The sequence below is a fragment of the Chamaea fasciata genome, unplaced genomic scaffold (genome assembly GCF_029207755.1).
Source record: "Chamaea fasciata isolate MVZ Bird 193981 ecotype frontalis unplaced genomic scaffold, bChaFas1.0.hap1 SCAF_10, whole genome shotgun sequence".
Classification (NCBI taxonomy): Eukaryota; Metazoa; Chordata; class Aves; order Passeriformes; family Sylviidae; genus Chamaea; species Chamaea fasciata.
In genome coordinates this window covers 2908513-2931167 of record NW_027094095.1, presented here as the reverse complement: position 1 = coordinate 2931167, position 22655 = coordinate 2908513, and the positions used below count along the sequence as shown (strand labels likewise).

Sequence of the window (22655 nt, the reverse complement as noted above, 5' to 3'; positions counted from 1 at the left end):
CCCTCTGAGATCTGTCAGTGGTTGCCCTGGAGGGAGGGCTGCATTGGTTATAAAATCCTTTTGTTTTCCCTTTGCTTCAAATTCCTCTGTCTTGCAGGTGTCAAATATAAATTATTCTCAACTGCTTCACTCTCCAGTGTCCAGAAATAGGCCTTGTTTTGGGGGAATTTATGAAATGAATCATTTCAAGGACAGATGTGTTTGAACTGAGGCTGTGTATCAGTGTTGTATGAAGTCTTTGGAAAGGACAGCCTAAGCTGTTTCTGTCTGATGAAATTGTGGAAAAATTCCTCTTACCTTCATATTTTGGATTTTTTTTTGCTGTCAGTTGTATGATTAATTTTTCTTACCAGTTGTTTGTTATCTACTTGATTTTTATGCCTGTCAGAACAGTTATCCATAGCTTCACTACCTCTGGTCGTTTTCTGCAGCCTTCTTCCAATTACTTGAAGAGTTTCAGCCAAATCAGAGGTGGATGGTCTTTCACATGAAACCTACACTGCAATTTCAAAACCACCCGCACTTCTGAATTTCAGTGTGTTCCTTTTCACAAGCAGAACGTTCATCAGCAGACCACGGCCCATTTGTGTGGCAGTGAGTGTAGTGAACCATCCAGACAGGGGTGAGCAGCCTTTCTGCTTCAGCGGGCAACCACAGTGTGAGCCTGCCCTGGGAAAGTCAAGATTCCCCCACCCACCCCTGCTGCTTTGTCTGAGCCCGTAGCCTTGGCTTTTGGGTTTGTGCACATTAAGCTGGAGAGTTTGTGGTGTGATTGAGAAAATAGCTTTTAAATTGCATTAATGATGGGACAGAGAGTCATGCTTAAGTTCCTTTGTTCTTGATGAGATTTAATAGCAGGTGGTGTTTTGAGTCATGCTGACAAAAATGGAACTATTGAAAATTCCTGTATCCACGTAAGTCACCAGCTGTGGGTTATGTGCTTGGAACAATCTCTGCATTTGAAGATCTACCTTGTACCTGAGACAGTGTCTCTAGTGCCTGATCTCATTTGGGCATTAGGTCTGCTTGGTTATGAGTCAGCATTAAAATCCCACTTCTGGGTCACAAGAAAGGGAAAGATAGATCAGTATGTGCAGAACCTGCTGCACTTCCACTGGTGTGCACTGCGAGTCAGTTAAACTCAAGGGGAGTTTTGCTGTCTGTAAATTAATCATCTTTGTTGTTTTGGGGTTTTTTGATGGTTTAACAGAGGTGCTGTGCCATTTGGCAATTTATTTTTTATATGGGCTCTATCCTTTCAGCTAAAGAAGCCTGTTGAATTAATATGCAAAATGCTAAAAGTCAGAAGAAAAACGCTACTGCTGGTGGTCTTGATAAGGTTATGAATTTGACTTCTCCCAGACTAGCTGGTCTCAGGTGGGTTTGTGCTCTCTCAGAGTTTGCTGGCAGTAGTTGAGTGATACATCCTGTGAGCTGCATGCTCTGCTGCAGCAGGGATCGGCTTTTCCTGTGGGCACATGCACAAAAGGAGTTCTCAGTCCCCTCCCTAGCTTGGAGGGCTTTTGGGAGACTTGAGGCATCATGTTGGAGTTGGGGAGTAGACCAAGAAGAATTTTGGAAAATAAATAAATACGACATTGGACACAGATCATGTCAGAGTAGCTTAAATCTGAGCTGCTGAACTGCATTCTTCTAAAAGCTGTGCTTGGGACCTGATGAAGCCTGATTTCTTGCATGAAATCTCTCAATAGATGAAGGCAAGAAATACATGCCTTCTGTGCTTTTTGTGCTAGAGCAGTTATTCATGCATTTGTGAGGATAGACCTTGTGTTTTAAAATGCTGATTCACAGCCATTGAAATCTTTCCTTTTTTGCACCCGGGGAGTTCCTGCTGCTCTGTGCAGCTCACCCGAGGTGCCCCCCAGAAGGAAACAAATGTGTGTGCCTGTGTAATGAAGGAGTGGGATGATGCTCTATAATATTTGATGTTTCTGGTGTATTTTTATGAAGAACCAGGGAGTCCTTATTTGTCTAAGGAGAGACCAGAAGTACTGTAGTTAAGAGCAGGAGAATTTCACCATAAAAAGATTGAAACCCCTTTTCAGAAATTTAATGACCCCAAGTGTTTGCATAACTAATTTTTCCAGGTGAGAGCTTGGTAGTAAGGCCGTAGGAGCCTGGTAAGATATCATGCATGCTCTGAAAGGAGTATCCTGTGCATATGGTAGGACAGAGGTTTGATGGAAAGCTCGATACAAACAGGTAACTAACTACACGATGGGACGGGAATTCAAGATGTGAGAAGCTTATGCCTAATTCTCAGCTGAGATGTGAGACTTTGTACCTGCTACGATATGTGGTGGTTATTTTTTTCATACCTTACATTCAGTTCTTTATTTTCCAGTAACTGCAACTGCTTCTGCCTGACTCGAAGGCTTTCACTTAGTACAGAGGAAAGGTGCTACCTCAAAGAGAAGAGAAATTTCTGAGATGCTTTGGGGCTGAGACAGAGGTGGAGCACCGTATTTGCTCATCTCCATAATAATATGTCAGATCCCACAAGTTCCTTGTGCAGTCTCTTCTGTGGAGAGAGCCACAGAATGCAGATAGATACACATTTTATATATATACATAAATGCATGAAACTTTAAATTTTAGTACTTGTACGTGGTCTGTTGTTTCGTGGGTTCCTTCTTAGTGGAGGAGTCTACACCGCATAGACTTCCCAATAAAGCTGATACTGGAGTTTTGAGGACAGCTGGTAATTCACATTCTAAGCAGTAGTGATCCCAGTTGTGTAAGGAACTAATGACCTACTAATAATCTTACTGTTATGGTTAACATGAAGGCTGTTTTATTTCTCAGAACTGTTGTCAGAATATTGCTGCATCCAGATTTTTCTGTGCTATAGACCTGTCTCTCCTCTGGGAAGAAGGTGGCTCATTTTTTCAGGGTGCAGGGTGATGTTCGTGTGGGTTCCAAGGAGGTAATTCTGATCACCTGATTGTTATGTAAACAGTATTTCCTGAATGGAAGATGTTTGTGTTGAAAATGGTGGATAGCTGGTGTTCCAGCATTGCTGAAGACTCCATAAAAGCTCCGTGTGCTTCATGTTCTGCTGGACTTGGTTGAAATCAGCCTGAAAACCTTTGGGTCTCCAAGCCTGATGGTTCACTGTGCTGGTGCTCCCTAGGATGTGAAGGGACCATGCATGATAAGAGAGAAAAGATGCTGGTCTGGTACAAGTGTTTGTAGAGGCAGTGGCTGCTTTCCTGCAGAAATAAATCCATTTCTACTGAGAACTAAAGCTGTGGAAAGAAAAGTACTAAACAAATCTCATGGGAAGTTTTGCACGGGGATTTTTTAAAATGTACTTATTTTCTCTAATTTTCTTAAATGTGCTTGGTGATGTTGACCATAGAAAACCTTCCCAGGTAGGCTCTTGTACAGGGTGGGATTAAGGAGATTTCGCTTTTTAGTCTGTGACTTTAGTTTTTGCTTAGTAATAATGATTGCTAAAAATATCCCAGTGCTTTGTGACAAAGGATATTGATTCAGATTGTTCCTACCTTGCAGTAAGTTAGCTGATTTGTGTCAGCTTTCACTTTGTGATGTGATGACACTCCAGGATCTGGTTTGTCGATACTTTTTTCTTTTGGAAGTAGTAAATTTCTGATGTTTTCTGTTACTGACTTCTTCTAGTGAAACCTCAAATGGATTTTATGAATGAGTGTCCCTGAACTGTATGTGTATTCTTTAGATGCCTCATGAGAACAGCTGAAGAAGATGGGGGGAGACAATGCTGAGGGAATTCTAAAATTCCATTTTAAATAAAGCTTTTTGACTTTTTTTTTTAATAGGCTTCCTGTTTGGAATGTCTTTTGTGAAGACAGTCTCTCATCGGCAGTGCAATATGCTTCAGGTGATGCTTGTGCCCTGGCCAGTGAGGATGAAAATGTCCAGGAAAAGGTATGCTGGATGCATCATGTTAATTACTCAGTCTGACTAAACATTAAAATGTAAAATAAGATTCTTTGTAGGGTCTTCTTGGCCAGAATGTTTACTGTACTCAGTCGTTCTTTGAGCCGTGATATCTTCTCAAGTTTTTATTTTCCTTTACTTCATTTTTTTGTTTGTTTGTTTTTGTTATATTTTGTTTTGTTTTAATTTGAGGGCCGGATGTTAGAAGTGGGCATCAGGGGAAGAGTGTGGTTCTGTAGTGCCACAGTAGAAGGTGATGGTCTCCTTATGCCAATTCTATCTGTGTTGTATTAAAAACAATGTGCAGAAGATTATTATCCTAAAGAGAAGATTGTCAGTATTTATCACTTTGTATTCCTTCTGCTCAATAAAAATTGAGGAGGCTAAAATGGGTCTCTGAAAGGTGTAATAAATAAGTTGTGGTCCCTTTCAACTTTACTCAGCACTTTAGGTTAATTGTAATTGTCCCACCCTGATTAACTCATGGCAAGTTTCTGCATCTTGCATTGCGTAGTGAGTTCCCAAGCAGCTGAGTCAGAAAGTCATGGTAATTTCATGTATTTATTTCTTTACCCAGGTACAGAGTCACTCCTATTCTAAACAGGAGTAGTATTGATATGTTGGTTTTCCTATTTGCTCCAGCAATCTGTAGTAGTGTTAATCACAGTCCTCATTCCCAAAAAGCTTTTACGTGCCACAGTAAACTTGGAAAATGTGTGTTGAGCATTCTAGCTGACTCAAGTGGAGAGCTGCCTGACCATAAAAAAAATCCCTTTAAATACTGTAGGTGTCTTGAGCATTTCACCAACTAGGGTAGGTCTGTTTTTTGCCAGCTTGTGCAGCCAAATAGCACTCAATCCTATTCTTCTGGATGCCTGAAAAAAGTTCTGCTTGAACTTAATGTCTGATGCAATAATACTGGAAAGACTCAGTAAGCTTTGAGACCGGGAAGCCACTGGTGGATGATTTCCTACTCTACAGCATTCTTCCTTTCATTCTGTTAATGTGGCTGCATTGTTCAGCAGATTTCTAAACTTAAACCCAAAGATGGGAAAGCTAATGTTAGACTGTTGTTTTCTCTTGTTAAAGAAAATCTCTTGGGTGGATGAGCAATCTTAAGCAAGTGTCTGTTACTCCTAATTAGACTGCTGGAGCTGTCCTGCTCCAGAGGAGCAGTTCTGCAGCCCTTGATCAGTTTGCCTTAGATCAGTTGTCTCTTCCAGCCACTGATGCTGTTTCATCTTAGGGACTGGGATGTGAGCTAATAATATTTGGGGGAAAATGTGGCTCATTGTCTCCAAGGTTTGTCAGCACAGATTTGTAGCTCCTGCTCTTCAGTGGATGCCTTAATTCTCTCAAATTAATATCATATGGTGTTGTATAGCACAGCAGCCCATTTTGGGCCTGAACACTGGCCCTTGCAGTATTTGGCCACAGGGTTTTAGATAGCCCTTAGGAAACAAAAGGGGTATAAATTTTTACCACATTTTTTGCTGTATTTTGAAGTATTGCTCAGAAGCAGCTTGCATATTTTGTAGTCACAGCTTAAGAAGTTTGAAGGGCGAGTGTGAATTCTTGCTAGTTTTAGTCTGGTGAGTTAAAAGGTTTTTTTTTCCCCTGAAATGTTAACACTTTTTATTTTGTGAGTTCACTGCACTTGGTGGTGAATTTTCAGTTGTAGGAGAGAGGGTTGCTTTGAAGGGTTCCGGCAGATTTGTGTAATTACTGTAGCTCTGCTGATAAGCCTGCTACAACTGAAATGTGCCACGTGTTCTTTTCTAATGGCTGTCTGATGCAAGTCAGCCTAGAATTTTTTTTCTCTTCTTTTGGGCAGCAGGGAGATAAGGGAGGGTTTATCAACATGGGAAGTCTTATCAGAATGAGGAACTTTTCTTAGCAAACAAAGTGAATTATTTAAGACAATACTAAACTGGTCTTTTCAGGGAAGATTTAACTGACTCATTTTAACTTGTGGTAGTCTTTGTGCAGCTGAGATTTTCAACACAAGCTGGGCAGTGGTTCTGAAGGTTAATTTTGCTTAGTTTCTCGCTGTTTTGCTGGTGGGAGAAGTGCTGGTATTCAGTGTGTCCCAGAGGTGGCTGCTGTGACTGCAGACTGGCTGATGTTTTACCTTCACTATCCCAGGGGGAAGAGGCTGCTCCCAGCCTGGAGCCTGAGCATGCAGCCTCCAGTACACGGAGTTACTCTATGGAAGAACTGCTCAATGACTCGACAAAATCGGACCAGGCAAGGCTTGTGTTTCTTTCACTGTCTTCATACAGTCTTCAAATGCTTCTGGGATTTCAGTCTTTCATTTTGGTTATCTAAAGTTCATAGTAACCATCTCTCACATTTCACCTGTACACTGGGTTGCTGTCAGACTCATGTTTCCAGTAAAAGAAAATGTGTGAGCTATCAGATCTTGCATTTCTCATGTGCATAAATAATGAGTAACTTAGTATTTGTAGGTACTGACCAAAAACTTTCCAAGATGAATTAAAATTGGATGTTGTAGGTATGGATGTCTATTTATAAATAAAAGATAAAAACTCTTTTCTCTGAGGTCTTTTATGTAGATCAGACTTCGTGAATATAGCAGTCCATTTTAGCTTTGACTGTTCATGGCTTTTATCGCTTCCATTTCCTTTGTTAAAATGGGGAAAGGATTGTATTTCAGCTCTGTGCCATGGATACTGTTAAGTCAGTGCTTGGCGTTAAATGTTACAAACCCACTTTTAAGATGATCTATTTGATTGCGTATTTTTTTGTAGATTACAGGACATCATACATAGGACATACTTCAGAATATTTATTTCATGGTTTGGATGTTTAAATCTGTTAAACCTTCCAGACCCTTTCACGTTGAGTGAGATGACTTGGAGTAATGTAGCTATTGGCAGGAGACTTCCATACAATAGTTTTTCTTTTTGCTGCAGGAGTAAATCTGGCCTGTTTCAGTGGTTATATGCTCTTTCAGTTTTGCAAAGCCTTATTTTGAGTGTGCTTATGAAAACTAAAGACCTAGAATAAATAAGGCTCAAGGCTACTAAACACTCAAATGTGAAAAGTGATTTATCTCTGTGTTCACTTGCAGCATGGAATAGGCTTTAAATGATTTTGGACCTCCATTGGAGTGAGGAAATTAAAAGCCTTCTCAAAAATTTAGTTTAGGATGAAAACAGTGAATTTGATTGTAATGGAGCATGCAAATAGAACTATTTGTTTTGGTTGCTGCAATATTCAAGCTGCTTTTCTCGTGGCAGTCTCTATAGGAATGCATCGTTGAGGAAGCTGTTGCACAGGCCTACTCCAGTTGATATTTTTACATTATTATTGCAGACTGCAGAAGGGTATTGCAGCTATCCCAGAGTAGCACAGAATGCCACCTAAGTCTAGGAAGAAACAAAATGAATTTCTGCCAGAAATCTGAACTGTTAGAACTCCATAGTAGATGGTATTGTGTGAATGCTTTTGTTACCCAGGTGTTGAGAATTGTGTATTTACCTGGAACGTTTTTACAGACAACAGAAATAAGTGAAACAAACCAGCCTGAAGCCGTGAGTCCACCTTCAGTAGATGTAAATGAAGCTTCCTCCAGCATAGTCCCAAGCACTGAAAACACTTCCAGTTCACCTACCTCAGAGATACCTCCAGTCTCACAGCCCGAGTAAGCTCTTGCTATTTTGTTGTTTTGGTCTTGGAGAGAAAATCGCCTACTCTGCTCTTGTTAAAATGTTTAGTAGGGATAAGATGGGATTGCTCCCCACGGTTTTTTTGCTTGTTTATGATGTCAGTGGTCCTGGAGTGTGCCACCGTTTCCTCCGTGTGTGGATAAACAGTTGTGAACTTGCATGAGGTGGAAAACTATTGCCATGATCAGTTTCTAAGCTGCTACTTCGGAAGAAAGCCAACGTGCTTAGATAATCTGTACTATAAAAGCCCTCAGGGCTTTACCGTTAGGATTTCTGCCCTTCACAAATGTGCTTTCACATCTGTGTCAACAAGCTCTGAGGATGCTTCAGCAGTGGCTTCTGCTTTCAGTTAAGGAAGAGCTCTGCAGAATTTTATCTCGGGACTCAAAAGCAGTCTCAGGTTCTGGTACTAAGAGACTTTTGACAAAATAGCAAATGCTCATATAAATGCAGTCAAGGCACTTCAGTTCTAGTGCTTAGTACTGTATTGCAGAGTTGCCTCTGTTGCAGGCATCTTTCTGGAGTCCCTGTACTTTGTTTTGTTTCCCTTTTCTTACGGGATTTTGTGCTATCAAATGTGGACTGTAGTATGGAAATTCATGAGTGTGTCTTCCAAGGATTTTCACCAAGTCCTGTTGGGCTTTTTGGTGTGTGCTAAGGGAAGTAATCTTCTTATGACTGCTGATAAACATGAAGTATTTCGTTAGCTAAAAAATGAACACATTGAAAATGAAGTAGACTTGTCGTTGGTGTTTTGGGGTTTTTAAGAGTTCAGGTTTTTTGCTTTACCAAATTTCTTTTCTTTACCATAGAAAAGGTATTGTAATTTTGTTTTCTGGCTGATCTTGCCTAGTCTGCCAGGGCTAACACTTAAACATATTCTGGCACTTCATCAGCGTCTTTAATTGGAAGCCTTCCAAAATTTGCAGTTTTTATAAGGCAAAAGTGGAATGAAGCTTCAGCCTGTTCTTTTTATAGCTTTTTTTTTTTGACTACTCCGCTGATTTATTTGTGTAATGTGTTGTAAGCTTTACTGTTGTCAGGTCCTAGAAGGAGACAGGATGTTATTTTCTTTGAAGAATTCAGCCTGGTGTCTGGTAATTGTTGGAAATTGTCTGGCTGTCACAGCTGGGGAATACTGGAGTGGTGAGCTGCAAAGACTTGAACTGTGAAAGGGATGAAAATAGAGACTTGGTTTGGAGCACCTGATGGATGAGTTCAGGCTGGGCAGTGGTGGTGTGACCCTGTGCCATTTGCAGGGAGAAAGGGCAGACCTGGCGTGGCAGAGAAGCACGGTTGCTTATACATTATTTCAAACCACACTTCAGCTCTTAGTAGTCATAGGTGATCTTACTGAACAGATTAGTATCCAAACCAGCTGTGGTCCAGCTCCACACTTAAACAAGACCTTTAAAAAGACACAGTTGCATTTGTTATCATCAGACATTCTTTACCTTTTTGTTGGTTTAGGTGCTGATTCCTGACAATGTAACAAAGTCCAGCTCTCTCAGGTGTTACTGGTCTAATATTTCAGCAGAACCTCTTAGTCAAAATATTTTGAAAGGAATTTTATCCCAAACAAGTTTTACTTTGTAGTGAGTCCTTTTTTAGATCAGCACCGACTGTAACTTTCCTACCTAAGTCTAATCTGAGGAAAAATTACTGAAAAGTAATCTCAGCTCTTTCTGTCTGCAAGTAAGGAACCTGCTGTGCTAAGTGAGCTTAATAATGCATTTTAATAATTAAAGCAAATCAAGGTACCCAAAGGAGAGGGAACACTACAGCTTTTAGACTCACCTTCTGCCAAAATTAGTTACTTGGGGCCAGTCAGGTACACCCTGAGAGCAAGGAATTTTAAAGTTCATTCCTGTCCCATATTTTATTCAGTTGATAATTATTCATACTGTCACCTACCCACTGAAATGGAGACTATGTGGAGCTTTTCAGTTTTGTGTCGTGGTCAGCCTTATTTATTCAGTAAAGAATCAACGTGCAGAGCCAAACGCTGTGCATCTCAGATGGAGGCATTTGGGGGCATCCAGGGTAAATACTCCCTGTTAATAGCTAATAAATTCTTGTCTTCATGATGTTTGTTAGATTCTGCTACATAGCAAAAAGTCTTAGAATACCTATGAGATTTTTGTTTTATACCACGGGAAGTTTATCATATGAAAGGTACTAAAATTGTCTCTCTGGGTTGGTTGCAGCTGTTTCTGTTGATAATTGCAGCAGTCAGAGAACCAAAAAGATCCCCTTTTAAGCTGCTGGCGTGCTGTTTGTGTTTTGGCAGCTCTGTCATGATATTGGATTAACCTAGTTTGCTCCTTCCATTAAAGAAAGCTGATGTGGAAATGTAGAAGGCAGAGTAAATCTTTTCCTTAGATTTGGCTGTAGCCTGGATCAGCATGAGACTCATCGCTGTGCTGGAGAGGAGAGGGCAGTCAGAACTGATCACTTGAAAGTTACTCTCAGTCCATCTTTGTCTCCCCACATATTCCATCATTCCTGAAGAGCGGATGGGAGGCTTTCTGTTTGGTTTGTGCCTCGGGATTTGTCTGATGAGGTGTGCTCAGCCTTTCTGGGAAAGGGGAGGTGAAGCAGTGGGCAGATGAGCTGGTTTGGGCTGTTGGTACAGCTTGGATAATGGTCTGCTGGGTTACCTGATTTTTAGTATGCCAGCTAAAAAAGAAGAAATAAATTAGTGGAAAGCAAGTCTGACTGGCTCTGCTTTTCTCCCCTCTATTCTCTAGTTTTAGCCAAGTTCTGTTCTGACTGCTGCCTCTTGACTTGGGAACGTGAGGAGCTTTTAGTGAGGGAACTCAGTCTCGTGTTTGTTCCCTTTGTTGCAAGGGAAAAGAGAATTGCTGGCAGCCAGGTAACTATGAAGATGTTGTTAGTTTGTAGTGATGCTGGGAAGAATTATCCATTGCAGTGTTTGGTGAGAGTTCTGGGAGATGAGGAGCCTGTCTTGAGTTCCTTTCTGGGACAAACAGCCTGGAAAAAAGGAGATTGTCCTTTCATGGGTATGGCTGAGAATGCAGTTCCCCAGGTACAGCATACTTCATGCTTCCTTTCTTAATTATTTCTGTGAGACTGTTGCTTTATTAAAACTTCCACATATCTTTGTGGTTGATTGTCAGGGTTGCTCGTATGATCAGAAGGCTAAAAAAGCATGTTGTTTGTTTCCCTTCAGTGCAATAGAGAATTCCCGTGCTGATATCCCTGTAGTCAGCTCTAGTGAAGCTGAGCAGTCAGAACCTGACTGTGATATTGGTGGGACACTTGAGGCTGACCCTCAGAGTGAGCCTTCCTCTTTTGTCAGTCCACCAGAGAGGTGAGTATCCAAGCAGCTTGTGTGTGACTCTGAATACTCTAAAGGCAATTGTTCTTTTCTGTGCTGGCTTTGCAACAAACATTTGCATGTGCTTGCTTACCTACATATTTGTGTGTGTGTAATATTGCATGTGGCTGCCCATGTTATAGACCCTAATGCTCTTTAAACTTTCAGCCTTGCAGGCCAACATATAGAGAACATATCATCTTCACATGGCAAGGGAAAGAAGACAAAATCTGAGTTTGAGTCCAAAGTTTCAGCAGCTGAAAAGGGGGCAGATGAGCAAAAATCTGCTCTTAATGCTTCGGAGAACTTAAAAAGGGAGGTAAGCAGTGCTGGTATCCCCTCAGTACACACAGGAGTAATGCCCTCTGTTTGGTCATTACCACTGGTAAAATATGTGGTGTGTTTTTATTCCGTCCTGGAAGCATCACTTGGCCCTTGTTACAGTGGGATATGTAGCTAGCCAGGCCTTCTGTGCTTAACTGGATGATTTTCTTCATGCTCTGGTTGTGAGGCACTTCCTAAAGCTTGTGGTGTTTTAATAAGACTCTTTTTAACATCAGAATGACCAAGGCCATGGCAATACCATTTTTTGCTGGTTTAGGGTCATGTTTCAACTGTCACTTTGACAACTGCCTTTAAAATATTCTCTACAAAATAACCTCAACTCTTGAAATGTCTACCAAAAAATGTTCACTCATCTGATGGTGTGCTGAAAATGTTTGTACAAAGGAGAAGTGAAGACTTGAAATGGAACAGTGTACAGTTTAGTTGACAGGGTTTTTGCTTTGTCAGGCAAGTCCAAAACATTATTTCTGAGATATATTTAAGGAACCGTTTTTAAGTTTAATCGTTCTGCTGTTTTTGAGATGTTCAGAAATTCCAGGGAACCTCTGGAATTCTGTCACGACAAGCATTGATGCTTAAAGATTTTTGCTACAGGGAAACCTTCATTCATTAGGAAGAGGAAAAGCAAAAATTAGGAAGAGGAAAAGCAAAAATTAGGAAGAGGAAAAGCAAAAATTAGGAGGAAAATGCAGGTGTTGGAGAAGGCCTACATTTTACTTAAAATATATTAGCTTAGCTGCAAAAATTGCCAGTATTTCAGTGAAACAATCTGTAATTCTGAGAGAAAATCATCACATGTTTTTTCTGGCTTATAATCTTGCTTACATTGGCTCTAAGTTGTTAACATGGGTGCAAATGATGTGTCTGCCCTTGACTTGATCAGAGCATGCTTTGTTTTTTCAAGTTCATCTTTGTTTTCATTGTTGGTTTTGAAAAATATTCACAATCGGTGGTTCTTTCTTTTGCAGAAAGACTTCAGGAAGACAGGAGAAATTGACCCTACATCAGTAATAACTCCAAAGGACCCTGGAGACATTCCAACATTTGATGAATGGAAGAAGAAAGTCATGGAAGTGGAGAAAGAAAAGAGTAAGTTCAGGATTCATTAGTTTGGTCTAAATACAGACCACTGTCATCTCACACTGGAGCTGAATGGCAGCACTGTCTCGATTTGGAGTGCAGCCTGGAACTTCATTTTTCTGCTAGAACCACGTAATTAATAGCCTTCATTGTATAAAAGCAGTGAGCAGAAGTGCCCTGTCAGTGCAAATACTGCTTGTTTGTGTGGTTTGTTATAGTAGCAATATTTTCTTGTTCCTAGGTCAGTCAATGCACCCTTCTGCTGTTGGTGGGCAGCATTCCACTAAAAAGGTCCAGAAAAACAGGAATAACTATGCCTCTGTAGAGTGCGGTGCCAAAATTTTGGCAGCAAATCCAGAGGCAAAGGTAAGCGTTTATTGATTATTAGTGTGCATTATTTTAGTGTGCTGCTATGCAACAAGTAGCACGATGTACACTTAAATCTGAACACTGGTTTGTGAAGTTGTTATTCTGTGTTTGGATATATTGGGATTTTGATTTATAAAAATAGGATATAAACAGTCATCAGTGCTTTTTTTAAGAGGGATTGCTGTAGAATTTGGTGTCTTTTTAAGTGAATTCAGGAAATGGGAGCAGAGTCTATTTCCTACAGAAACTGAACAACTGAACAGAGGTATTTTAAAGAGCTCACCACAGTAAATAATCCGTGATTGCCCCAAAGTATGGCATATTGTGTCCTGGATAATTGTCTTGCTCAGAGTGTTGTGAAACTCGATACTAGTCTACAAACCCGTTTTCTAACTTACTGTTGAAAAGAGGGGAAAAAAATCCTTGCTGCTGTTGGTATCTACCGTGCAATTTAAAATACTATTTTTTTTTTCTTTCTACAGAGCACTTCAGCTATTTTGATGGAAAACATGGACCTTTATATGCTCAATCCTTGCAGTACTAAAATCTGGTAGGTGCCTGAGGTTCATGTTCGTGGGCGGGAGTGATTACAGTTTTCCCTTGGTATGGGTCTGACTTGACCTTGGTGTGTCGCTCCTTGGAATGGGTGTGTGAGGAACTCTGACAGAATTAGCACAAGACGGTTTATTATGCCTTCCATAGAAATCTAGCTCTGGTATTGAGAAGTAATGTTAAGGTGATATTTTTTATCTTAATATGTGTAAGTTTTGCATAATTATCTTATGGCAGATAAAGTATCAAATAAAGCATCAAATAAAGATTCTTGGTTTCTTTCCCTGACTGTCAAATAATTGTAGGACAGGTGAACAGAATTTACCATACATTAATTGGTACTTCAGGTGTGGTTTAAATTGTTTGCTGTCCTTAGTTTTTAGTTCTGTGACTTGATGCCTTTGATACAAGATGGATGAAACTCTTGTAGCTGCAGGTGCTACCTAGAGTTATTAAAGATGTTCAGGAAAACACCACTAGTGATTCTTATGGTGCAGCATTTTTGTGGTGTCCTCCTTAGACCCAGGGATGGATGTGATAATGAGGTGAAGGGCTGAAGATTGTAACTGCAGAAGGAAAAGTCTTTTCTTAAAAAAAAAAAACAAACTTTTTTGTCTTTAAGGTTTGTTGTTGAGCTCTGTGAACCGGTGCAAGTAAAGCAGTTTGACATTGCAAATCATGAATTATTCTCTTCCACTCCTAAAGACTTCCTGGTGTCAATTAGTGACAGGTATGTTACCTAAATTCATCCTTCTGAATGAAAAATACCAAATAATTATTAGATGCAAGGCTTTATGAAGCATGATCTATGTCTGCTTGTTGTTATACAAAGTGTAATGTATTGTGAAGTCACATGGTTTTTCTTTCCGTATGTTGTCAGTTGCTAGCAGTTTTTTTCCTTTGCCACCTTAAAAATTAAAAGGAAAAAGTTTGAGGAGCACGATTTATACAGTAGCTGGGTAGTGGATGGCAGATTATAAAATTCCATGCTAAAATGCTACTGAGGTGGTGGGCTCTCCACACCCTTGTCATTCAGACCATTTTCACATGGTTTGAGCTGTCTTCAATGCTGAACTCTGTCCATAAACCCCACCAATTATTCAAAAAGAAAAAGAGTAGTACACCGCTGAGAAATTGGAAGGGGGTGAGAGTGCTACAGGTCGGCCAGATGGCTGCTTGGAGGGTGGCTTTACTTTGGTCTAGGCAGTGCTGTGCCCCCACTGCTTTCTGGAGTGAGCAGATAATGGTGGTCTGTGAGTGAGCAGACATTCAGAGGGCATCAGAAAAACTCCTTTTCTTCTTGGGTGCCTGAAGCAGGTCGGGTTAGACTGTGAACACGCGTTCTGTTGTGCAGTTCTAGCTCTGCTTTGCTCAGTGTTCTAGGGCCTGCTTACAGTAGTACAGCCTGTCAGGTGTTGTGTTCTTCACTGTTCATCTGGGGGGCTTCGTTGTAGACTGGCTGAATTGCAGTGATGGGCTAAGTCTGGGTGTTTGTGCTTCAAGGGCTTGTACACTGCTGTCGCTGTGTGAAGGGCCTGCTGAGGTTTTGGGTTGGGAACGTTGCTGCTACCGTGCAGCTGGAAAGAACAAAATGTCTTTCTGCTCTGGAAAGGTATTAGAAGAAATTTAAGGAAGTATCTGTAAACAGTGCGTTCCTGCATTTCATTACCTGACTCTGTTGTTTCCTTTCTAGGTATCCAACCAACAAATGGATTAAATTAGGTACTTTCCATGCCAGAGATGAAAGGAATGTCCAGAGCTTTCCTCTGGATGAGCAGATGTATGCAAAATATGTGAAGGTAACTCAATACTGCAAAAGCATCCACGCTCCTCAGGGAAGGAAGGGTTTGCCCTTGGTTAATTCGTGGCCCCAGCTGGGATTGTCTGGGTACTAAATCCTTGTCACAGTTGTGACCTTGTTACCTCGCCCGCTTTGGTGATTGAGAGGCTCTTGGGAAGCCCCTTGGGTCCAAGTATATGCTTAGCTGATACCTGAATTAAGGAAAGTCTAGACAAAGTTCTGTTCTATTTGACTTAACCAACTGTCCCCTGAATGTAAGATCAGAAGAATCTTGACCTATTTTGTTTCTTGGCTGTACCTGCTTTACATTTATATACATACATCTATATCTGTCTATTTAGATATATATATATGTATATATCCATGCACTGCACACTGTCTCTGGAGCACAGATCAGAATATGCCTTGACATTTTTGTACCGTGTCGTGCTGTACACTTTAGTGGATCTGAAAGTGGAAGTGATTACATCTTGATTCTCATTAATAGACTCCAAGTGCAGTTTTCTAGTTACTCAATCATAACTCTGACTCAGGCACATTATTTATGCTCTCTGCTGCTGGAGCATTGCTGTGATGCTGCCACCTTCAAAATAGTTTGCATTAAGCTATCTTTACTCAGAAGACTCAAGGGGAATAAAACTCCATAAATAATTAATGTGGTACTTGAACTTGGATAAAAGCTTCTGTGAAAATATTGGGTTGTAGTGAAGGTTTAAGTTCAAATAAAATACGGACCTTTTAGGTCTTCCTCAGTGATGTGTTATCTTCCAATTATGTTATTGCCAAAAAAAAAAAAAAAGTTTAGTTTGTGCTCCTTAATAGTTATGCTTTGTGCTTTTATGAAGAAAGTAACGATGAATGATAATTGTCTAACTTCTTTACCCAGAAATTCTGCATGAGTCACAGAATAGAGATTTATTTTTAATTCTGTTTTCTGACTGAATTAATGCCTTAAGGTAGCTGCCATTGTCACTGAAGTTGCAGAATTCCTGTAGATGCTGCAGCACTTAATCCCTTGGTGGATACAGTGCTCTGCCTTGAATAATATAGTATGGTAAAATTTCCAAAGGTTTGTTCTCGTAATGTTTTCACTTCATAGTGCAAAAAGTAAGCAAGTTCTAAGTATGTCTGGTCTACAGAATGAGTCCAAAATACTTTCAAAAGTTAAATTTTTTGAAGTGGCTTACTGACTCAAAAACTACGGGATTTTTTGTGAGCTTGCTTGTGTGGGATTATTTGTTTCGGTCTCACCTGCAGATTATTCCGGTTCTTCAGTGATAGTGTTTACAGAGTAGTTTAACAAATGCTTGCAGATTAATTCAGACTAAATAAATGCTAGTGTGTAGTCAAGGTTGCACTGGAAATGCACAGATGTCTGAAACTCCCAAGTCTGTCATCAGCTGCTCTATTTCTTGCACTTGTGCTTCTATAAATGAAATATTTTATACTGAGTTGGAGCAGCAGCAGTACATATAGAGTGCATGCTACGTGGGTTTGTTTTTCCTTTTGAATCACTTTCTGTAGTCTGTGTTCTTTAAGGGGTAAAATACACTTTAAGGGGAAAAATAACACTTCAGTATTCTATCTGCAGTCATGCTGCCCTGAAAAATTGAATAACTTCAATTGCTTAATAAAACACATGTTGCATGTTACCTTCAATCTGCAAGGTACAAGAGCTAAATGAAGTCTTGCTACCCAAGGCAGATGAAGTTGTAATACAACTTAATCCTTCCCAGCTTGTCATCTTAGGCATTTATAGTACTGAATTAAACCCAGCAGGACTCTGTAGTTGCCTGTGGCATGTGTTCAGCCTTTGTACTGACATCTACTTTTTTTTTTTTCTCCTTTCCTCTCTCTCGCTTCAGATGTTCATCAAGTACATAAAGGTTAGCAACCTCTTCTTTTGGAGTGGTGGATGCATGGGGCTGGGGGTGTTCTCTGCTGCGGCTCAGCTCTTTAATGCATGGCAAGAATAAATTTGGGCTTTTCTGCTGTGGGTGATCTGCAACTCCCTGGAGTAAACAAAACTTGCAATTTCAAGATTCAATGTTTATGTTAAGTGAACTTTTGGCTCTGTGGGTCTTTGGAGTTTTCTTTTAAGTACCTTCTATTCTTTAGGTGGAGTTGATATCACACTTTGGATCGGAACATTTTTGTCCTTTAAGTCTTATAAGGTAAGACTTTTTGTTTTGCTTAGTCTTTCTACCTCCTCGCAGTGAGGATGTCTGTTTTTAGAATAGTTGGGAAACAATGCCAATTCTCATTTGCAGTTACTTGTAAGTATTATGGATTGAGGTAGTTGCCTGACTGCCTGCTGTGTAGTGTCTTTCACATCTGTTTAAAGAAGCTTTGAATCTTTTTATTCGCTTCTCCAGTACGTGAGGAATAGTTTATATTTGCAGGAGGAGGGGAAACAGGAGCCTTGAGCAGCTTTAGAGCAGGACATGAGCATTTCGTTTCAAGGCTGACCTAGCTAAACAGGGAACAAGTGGTGAACTAAAAAGATCAGGTGTGGTGGGTGCTTTTTGGAAGCTGCTGTGTTGTTTGGCACCACGGGTTCATGCAGTCAGTTATGCTTGCAATACCTGACTAGAAACACCCGTGAATTTGTAATTCAGAGAACGATCAGCCCCTGTACTGCTCCTAAAAATGAGTTTTTGAACCTGAGAGGTCTGAACACCTCTTCTAACACCTGGGTGTTAGAACTCAAACCATATTTTTATTTCACAAGACTGCTTTAAATGGAATTGATTTGGTTTAATTTTGGCAGAAGAGGTCAAAGAGGATGTGGGGTGCAAAGTTTGGTAGTTCTAACGGATATACCTAAAGCAAGTCAAAGCTGAAACTGAAGAGGAGATGTAAGAGCTCATGGAAAGCCAAAGACAAGGAAGTCTAGGTGTGAGTTTAAAAGGAGGAAAAGACTCTTTGGAGTTAGAATGAGAAACAGGATCTTGTTTTGGTTCTTTGTAGATACCCCTTAAAGAAAATAAACATCCCTGCTGCTTGATCTTGCTTAACTGACAGCAATTACTGTATCTAATTTAGTTGTTACGTAAAGGTAATACTGCTTATCAATTTTGTCATATAATTCCTAATACTAGGTTTTTATTTTATTTTAAAACGGATCACAGAGTATTTGGTACTAGCATGGTTGAAGAGTATGAAGAAATAGCCGATTCTCAGTATCAGTCTGAACGACAAGAACTGTTTGATGAAGATTATGGTAAGCAAATGCTTTGTGCATTTTTATCCATTCAGACAGCTCCTGTGCTGGTCTTGGTGGCTGATCACTTCTGGGGTATGATGAAAGATTTGACTGTTAAATTTGCTTGTTGACAGTGTTGCAGCATTTCTGGGCTTTTCCAACAATTCTGTGAAGCTTTAAATAATGTGTTTAAATGTAGCTATGTGGAGGGTTGCTTTAAAATGATAGTAAGAAGTCTCTGTTTCACTTGGTAGAATAGACAATTTCTTCATGTGCTGACAGTAGGAAAGGATTACTAAAATAAACCACCTCACACAAAACAGTTCTATTCTTAGTGTCCATTTCAGTTTGTAATATCTGACCTCAAGCTTTCTGTAGTTTTATTTCCACACTGTAAAGTTAACTTCACTGAGTGACATGTTAAACTTGAGGTTTATATTCTTTGCCCATGGCAGATTAAATTTTGATAGTCACAAGTTGCTCTTCTTTATACGTAGATTATCTATTGGATTATAACACAGGGGAAGAAAAATCTTCAAAAAATCTTCTTGGTTCTGCTACAAGTGAGTATGATTTATTAGAAAAAGTTATTCCTGTGCTTAAAACAAGGTGTGCTGATTGAAAGTGGAATGACATTTTGTTGTAGAACATCTACAGCTTTCGTATTCTGCTGAAGCAATTTGTGGTTCTTCTTTAGTTTTGTGGGAATAATTAAAAATTTGTAGTTGGGGGATCATTCTTAGTGTTCTAAAACTGAATTTTCGATTTGTAAGGATATCTATTTTGCAGAAACTTGTTTTCTGTACTTAAAGATTCTGAGTACTGAAAATGATGTAAAAGTTGCATAGGGCTGTAAATGGCCAGTACTGAAGTGTTGTAGAACCTTAATAATATGGAAGTTGGAAATCTGTGTTTAATTAAAATGCATAACTTACAGGTGGCAGTATAAAGATTTGCTTTGTACAACTTCAGGGGAAGAGAAGGATGGAGAATACTGTTTCTGAGAAGGCTTTATGTAAATATTGTAACTTAGGTTATTCATAAGGGCTCTGTATTTTTTTGAGAGAACTAAATGTTCTTGACTGTCTCCTCTCACTTTTCCCATTGGAAAACCTCAGTGTGTAAGGTTTGCTTGGCTGAGAATCCTTGAATATTCACTTTCAGGGGTATTCTTCACTGCTGAATTATTCAGGGTAGTATCGCCTCCACACACCATTTCCTAAGCAGCTCTTGCACTGTACCATTCTTCCTTCTGTCACAGCTAGTGAAGGTTTGTTATTCTAGTGTAGGTTTGCACTCAGTTAATGCTGTTTGGAGTCAGGCTTTGCTTTCATCCTCTAGTGGATCAGAGCTGCTTTTTCCTAGAACATTGTTGTCTCCTGAAAATAAGGTCATGGCTAGGAATATTCATAGCTTAGAGAAGTTTTCAAAGGGGAAATAGATAGTGGAAAAGGCAGTTTATTTCTCAATGTGTGCCTCTCACAGATGAGATAAAGCAGTAAGTTCTTCCCTGACACTGCTTATCTCTTGTGACTTCTAAACTTTGTCTTCAAGCTATCTTGGTGATGCACATTCACATGATCTGTCTGCAAGGGCAGTATTACAAGTTTATATTCACTGTCTGAAAAACGCAGTGACTTTCCATTTAATTTTTTAAACTACTAAGGCTAAGATTAAAAGATTTGAAACACCTGTTGCTGATTGTGGTCAGCTGTCTTTAATGCACTCACTGAAACATTGCAGTGACCAGTATTTAGTTCTGGCTGGTGAGTTTTGTTACTGAGACCTTTCCTCTCTGCCAGGATGGTCAGTGCACCTCTTTTTGGAAGGCGTAGAGTTTGTGGGTATTGTTTTTTGGTGTGTTTTCTTTATATGCACGTAGGAAAATGTGACAGGTTTCCATTTTGCGTCTTAAAAGTAGAGTGACAAAGAGGGTTCGCTAAGGAGGAGATGGAGACTTCTCAGACGTTTAATCTCATAAGAAGCATTCTGCAGTCTTCTACAAGTCTGAACCTTTGAGGGTAGCTCACTGTTCTCTCTCCTGCCATTTTCCCACATTGTAAAGCTTCCATACCAACTCTGTATCCTCCCTCATTTTCTCATTTTCCATAAGAAACCATCCATAGCTCAAGTTTAGCATCTTTTGACTGTTGTGACTTTTTGCATTGTACAAACCCAGGTAAGTTAACATAAATCAGGAATGCAGCTTCTGGCGTGTTCTGGAGGAAAGGCAGAACCAAAGTTTTGAACACAACTTCCTGGAGCCCAAGGAACTTGTCACAGCTACTGAAATGCCTCTCTAACATGGTGACCTTGGCCACGTGACATACACTGCCCTGTGTTGGTGGGTGGGGGAGAAATGGGCAAAATCAAGCCAGCTTCTGTGTGTTTACAATGTAGTGCTCTTTGCCTGTTCCTCATCTTCTAAACGACCCTGGCAATTATGTTTGTTGTCAATATCAAGACCAAAGAGTAGCTGTATTTATTATCTGTGCTGATGTAGAGCAGGCCCTCTTGGAATTTACTTCTGTGAATTCAGAGGGGAGAGGAACTGTTCTACCTTAACAGGTCCTTTAAATAAATGTGTGTAAGCCTGATCTGTGGATGTTATGGTACAGGTTTTCAAATACAGGTTTCTAGTTTATACACTTACCTTTAAAAGAAACAGCTGCCTCCAGTGTAAGGGAATGGCCAGATACTATGTCCTTACACTGTGATTCCTTTCAAGCAAGTGTTGCAAAATAGCAAAATTCTCAGTGCTGCTGATCTCTGGGCCCTCTGAGTGCCCTTGTTGAGTAGTTGTTGTTTCTTTTAGATGCTATCCTGAGTATGGTGAACATTGCTGCTAATATGCTTGGAGCCAAAACTGAAGACTCATCTGAAACTGAAGGTACTGTAGTTTTTTTAGATGAAAAGCATTCGGGAAAGTTTGCGTTTCTTTGTTAAGTTTTTAGGGGTTTTTTGTGAGGACTTGGATGGTCTATGATGGTTTCAATGACTTTTTTCACCTTTTATGGCACACCTGATTAGTGTCATAGAACCTAGTGGCTGTGGAAAGTGGAACAAAGATGCTGAATTTGCTGAGAAGAAAACCCATACAAAGATGACACATATGCTTCTTCAGCTTTGTTTGGAGATCTTTGCTCTCTGTGTTACCCAGCTGAAGTTGTAAAGTCCAAACTTGCTGCTTCTTTCTGGAAGTATTTTGAGACTGTCCACAGCATCATGCTCATAAACTGTCAGTAGCATTTTCATTCAGATAACTTTGAATGACACCTGCAATGAATTTGGTAGCAAAGTTAATCACAAAATACCCCACCAATAATAAACCCAGACCTCGGAATTCGTTGAAAACAAAGATGATTCTTGAATTTCCATGTTCACATTTTCCTCCTTCCTGCAGCTGGGAACAAAAGTGTGTCTGAAAATGTCACTGCCACCCCTGCGACTTCAACAGCTGCACCAAGACTGCCTGAATCAACACCTGTTCCTTCACCAGAGTAAGTGATTGCTCTTGGGGGTTTTGTAATGTGCTCCAAGCAGAGACAAACACGTGCCAGTCTGCAGTCCTTGGTAGTAGAATGCTCAGGTATGGCATGCAGACTTAAACAAGGGGAAAAGCAAGTGTTTGGTAAAATCTGTAGTGCGGAAATGGCACTAACCAGAGAAATTCAGTGTTTTAGTTACTTTCTATTATAGCTGTTTCCACTGTGGTGTGTTTTGTTTTGACACAGAAACTGGCTTAATAGTGGTCCAGGTTTTGTGGTCTCCTGCAAGGGAGACTAACTAGGAATGTAAATTTACTGCTGAAGCTTCAGTTAAATTATATTGACAAAATTCTGGTTCAGAAGCTTATACTTTGGTAGGCTGCCCTTAAGGAAAACGTGTATGCAGATGTCTCTTCTCAGGCTCAAGAGTGAGCTTGAGAAGAGAAGTTCTCTATAGATTCCGTTGTTTTTCAGTTGATTACAGTTGCTGCTTAAGGCCAAGACTCGCCTCTTAAATGTTAAGGCATGACTTGTGCTGTGTTTAGTGGCTTTGTGGTTTTCCATCCCTCTTGCTGTGAGACTGAGGAAGGTCAGTGGGAATGTTGTGATTCTTGCATTTGAGGATTGCATCAGCAGAGTGAGATGCTTGCTGTGTAAAAAAGGGGATTTGAACTGCTGACTGTTGTCAGGGGTGAGGGAAGGGGCAATATTTAATTGAGAAGGTTTGCTGTTTAAGAGGCAGGGATTGAAACAATTTGTTTGCCTATTGGGACTGAAAATCACCGGAGAAGATGCTACCTTGCAGAATTTCAGTCTCAAAACTGACCTTTGGTCACTGGAC

General features: G+C 40.1%; 1 protein-coding gene across 5 annotated transcripts in view; it reads left to right on the top strand.

The window, feature by feature from the left end:
* SUCO (SUN domain containing ossification factor) overlaps positions 1–22655 on the top strand; it is a 38115-nt gene that overhangs the window by 7255 nt on the left and 8205 nt on the right. For 2 of the 5 annotated variants that reach the window (XM_066192048.1, XM_066192047.1), the window contains exons 2-17: positions 3822–3930; positions 6088–6189; positions 7464–7609; positions 10828–10968; positions 11143–11293; positions 12288–12408; positions 12641–12765; positions 13251–13318; positions 13943–14050; positions 15014–15119; positions 16987–17007; positions 17240–17295; positions 18253–18344; positions 18824–18889; positions 21142–21216; positions 21730–21826. In XM_066192048.1, coding sequence (XP_066048145.1) covers positions 3822–3930; positions 6088–6189; positions 7464–7609; positions 10828–10968; positions 11143–11293; positions 12288–12408; positions 12641–12765; positions 13251–13318; positions 13943–14050; positions 15014–15119; positions 16987–17007; positions 17240–17295; positions 18253–18344; positions 18824–18889; positions 21142–21216; positions 21730–21826 — 1584 coding nt within the window. The remainder of the gene's footprint in view (positions 1–3821; positions 3931–6087; positions 6190–7463; positions 7610–10827; positions 10969–11142; positions 11294–12287; positions 12409–12640; positions 12766–13250; positions 13319–13942; positions 14051–15013; positions 15120–16986; positions 17008–17239; positions 17296–18252; positions 18345–18823; positions 18890–21141; positions 21217–21729; positions 21827–22655) is intronic. The other 3 variants (XM_066192051.1, XM_066192050.1, XM_066192052.1) reach the window with 3 other exon arrangements.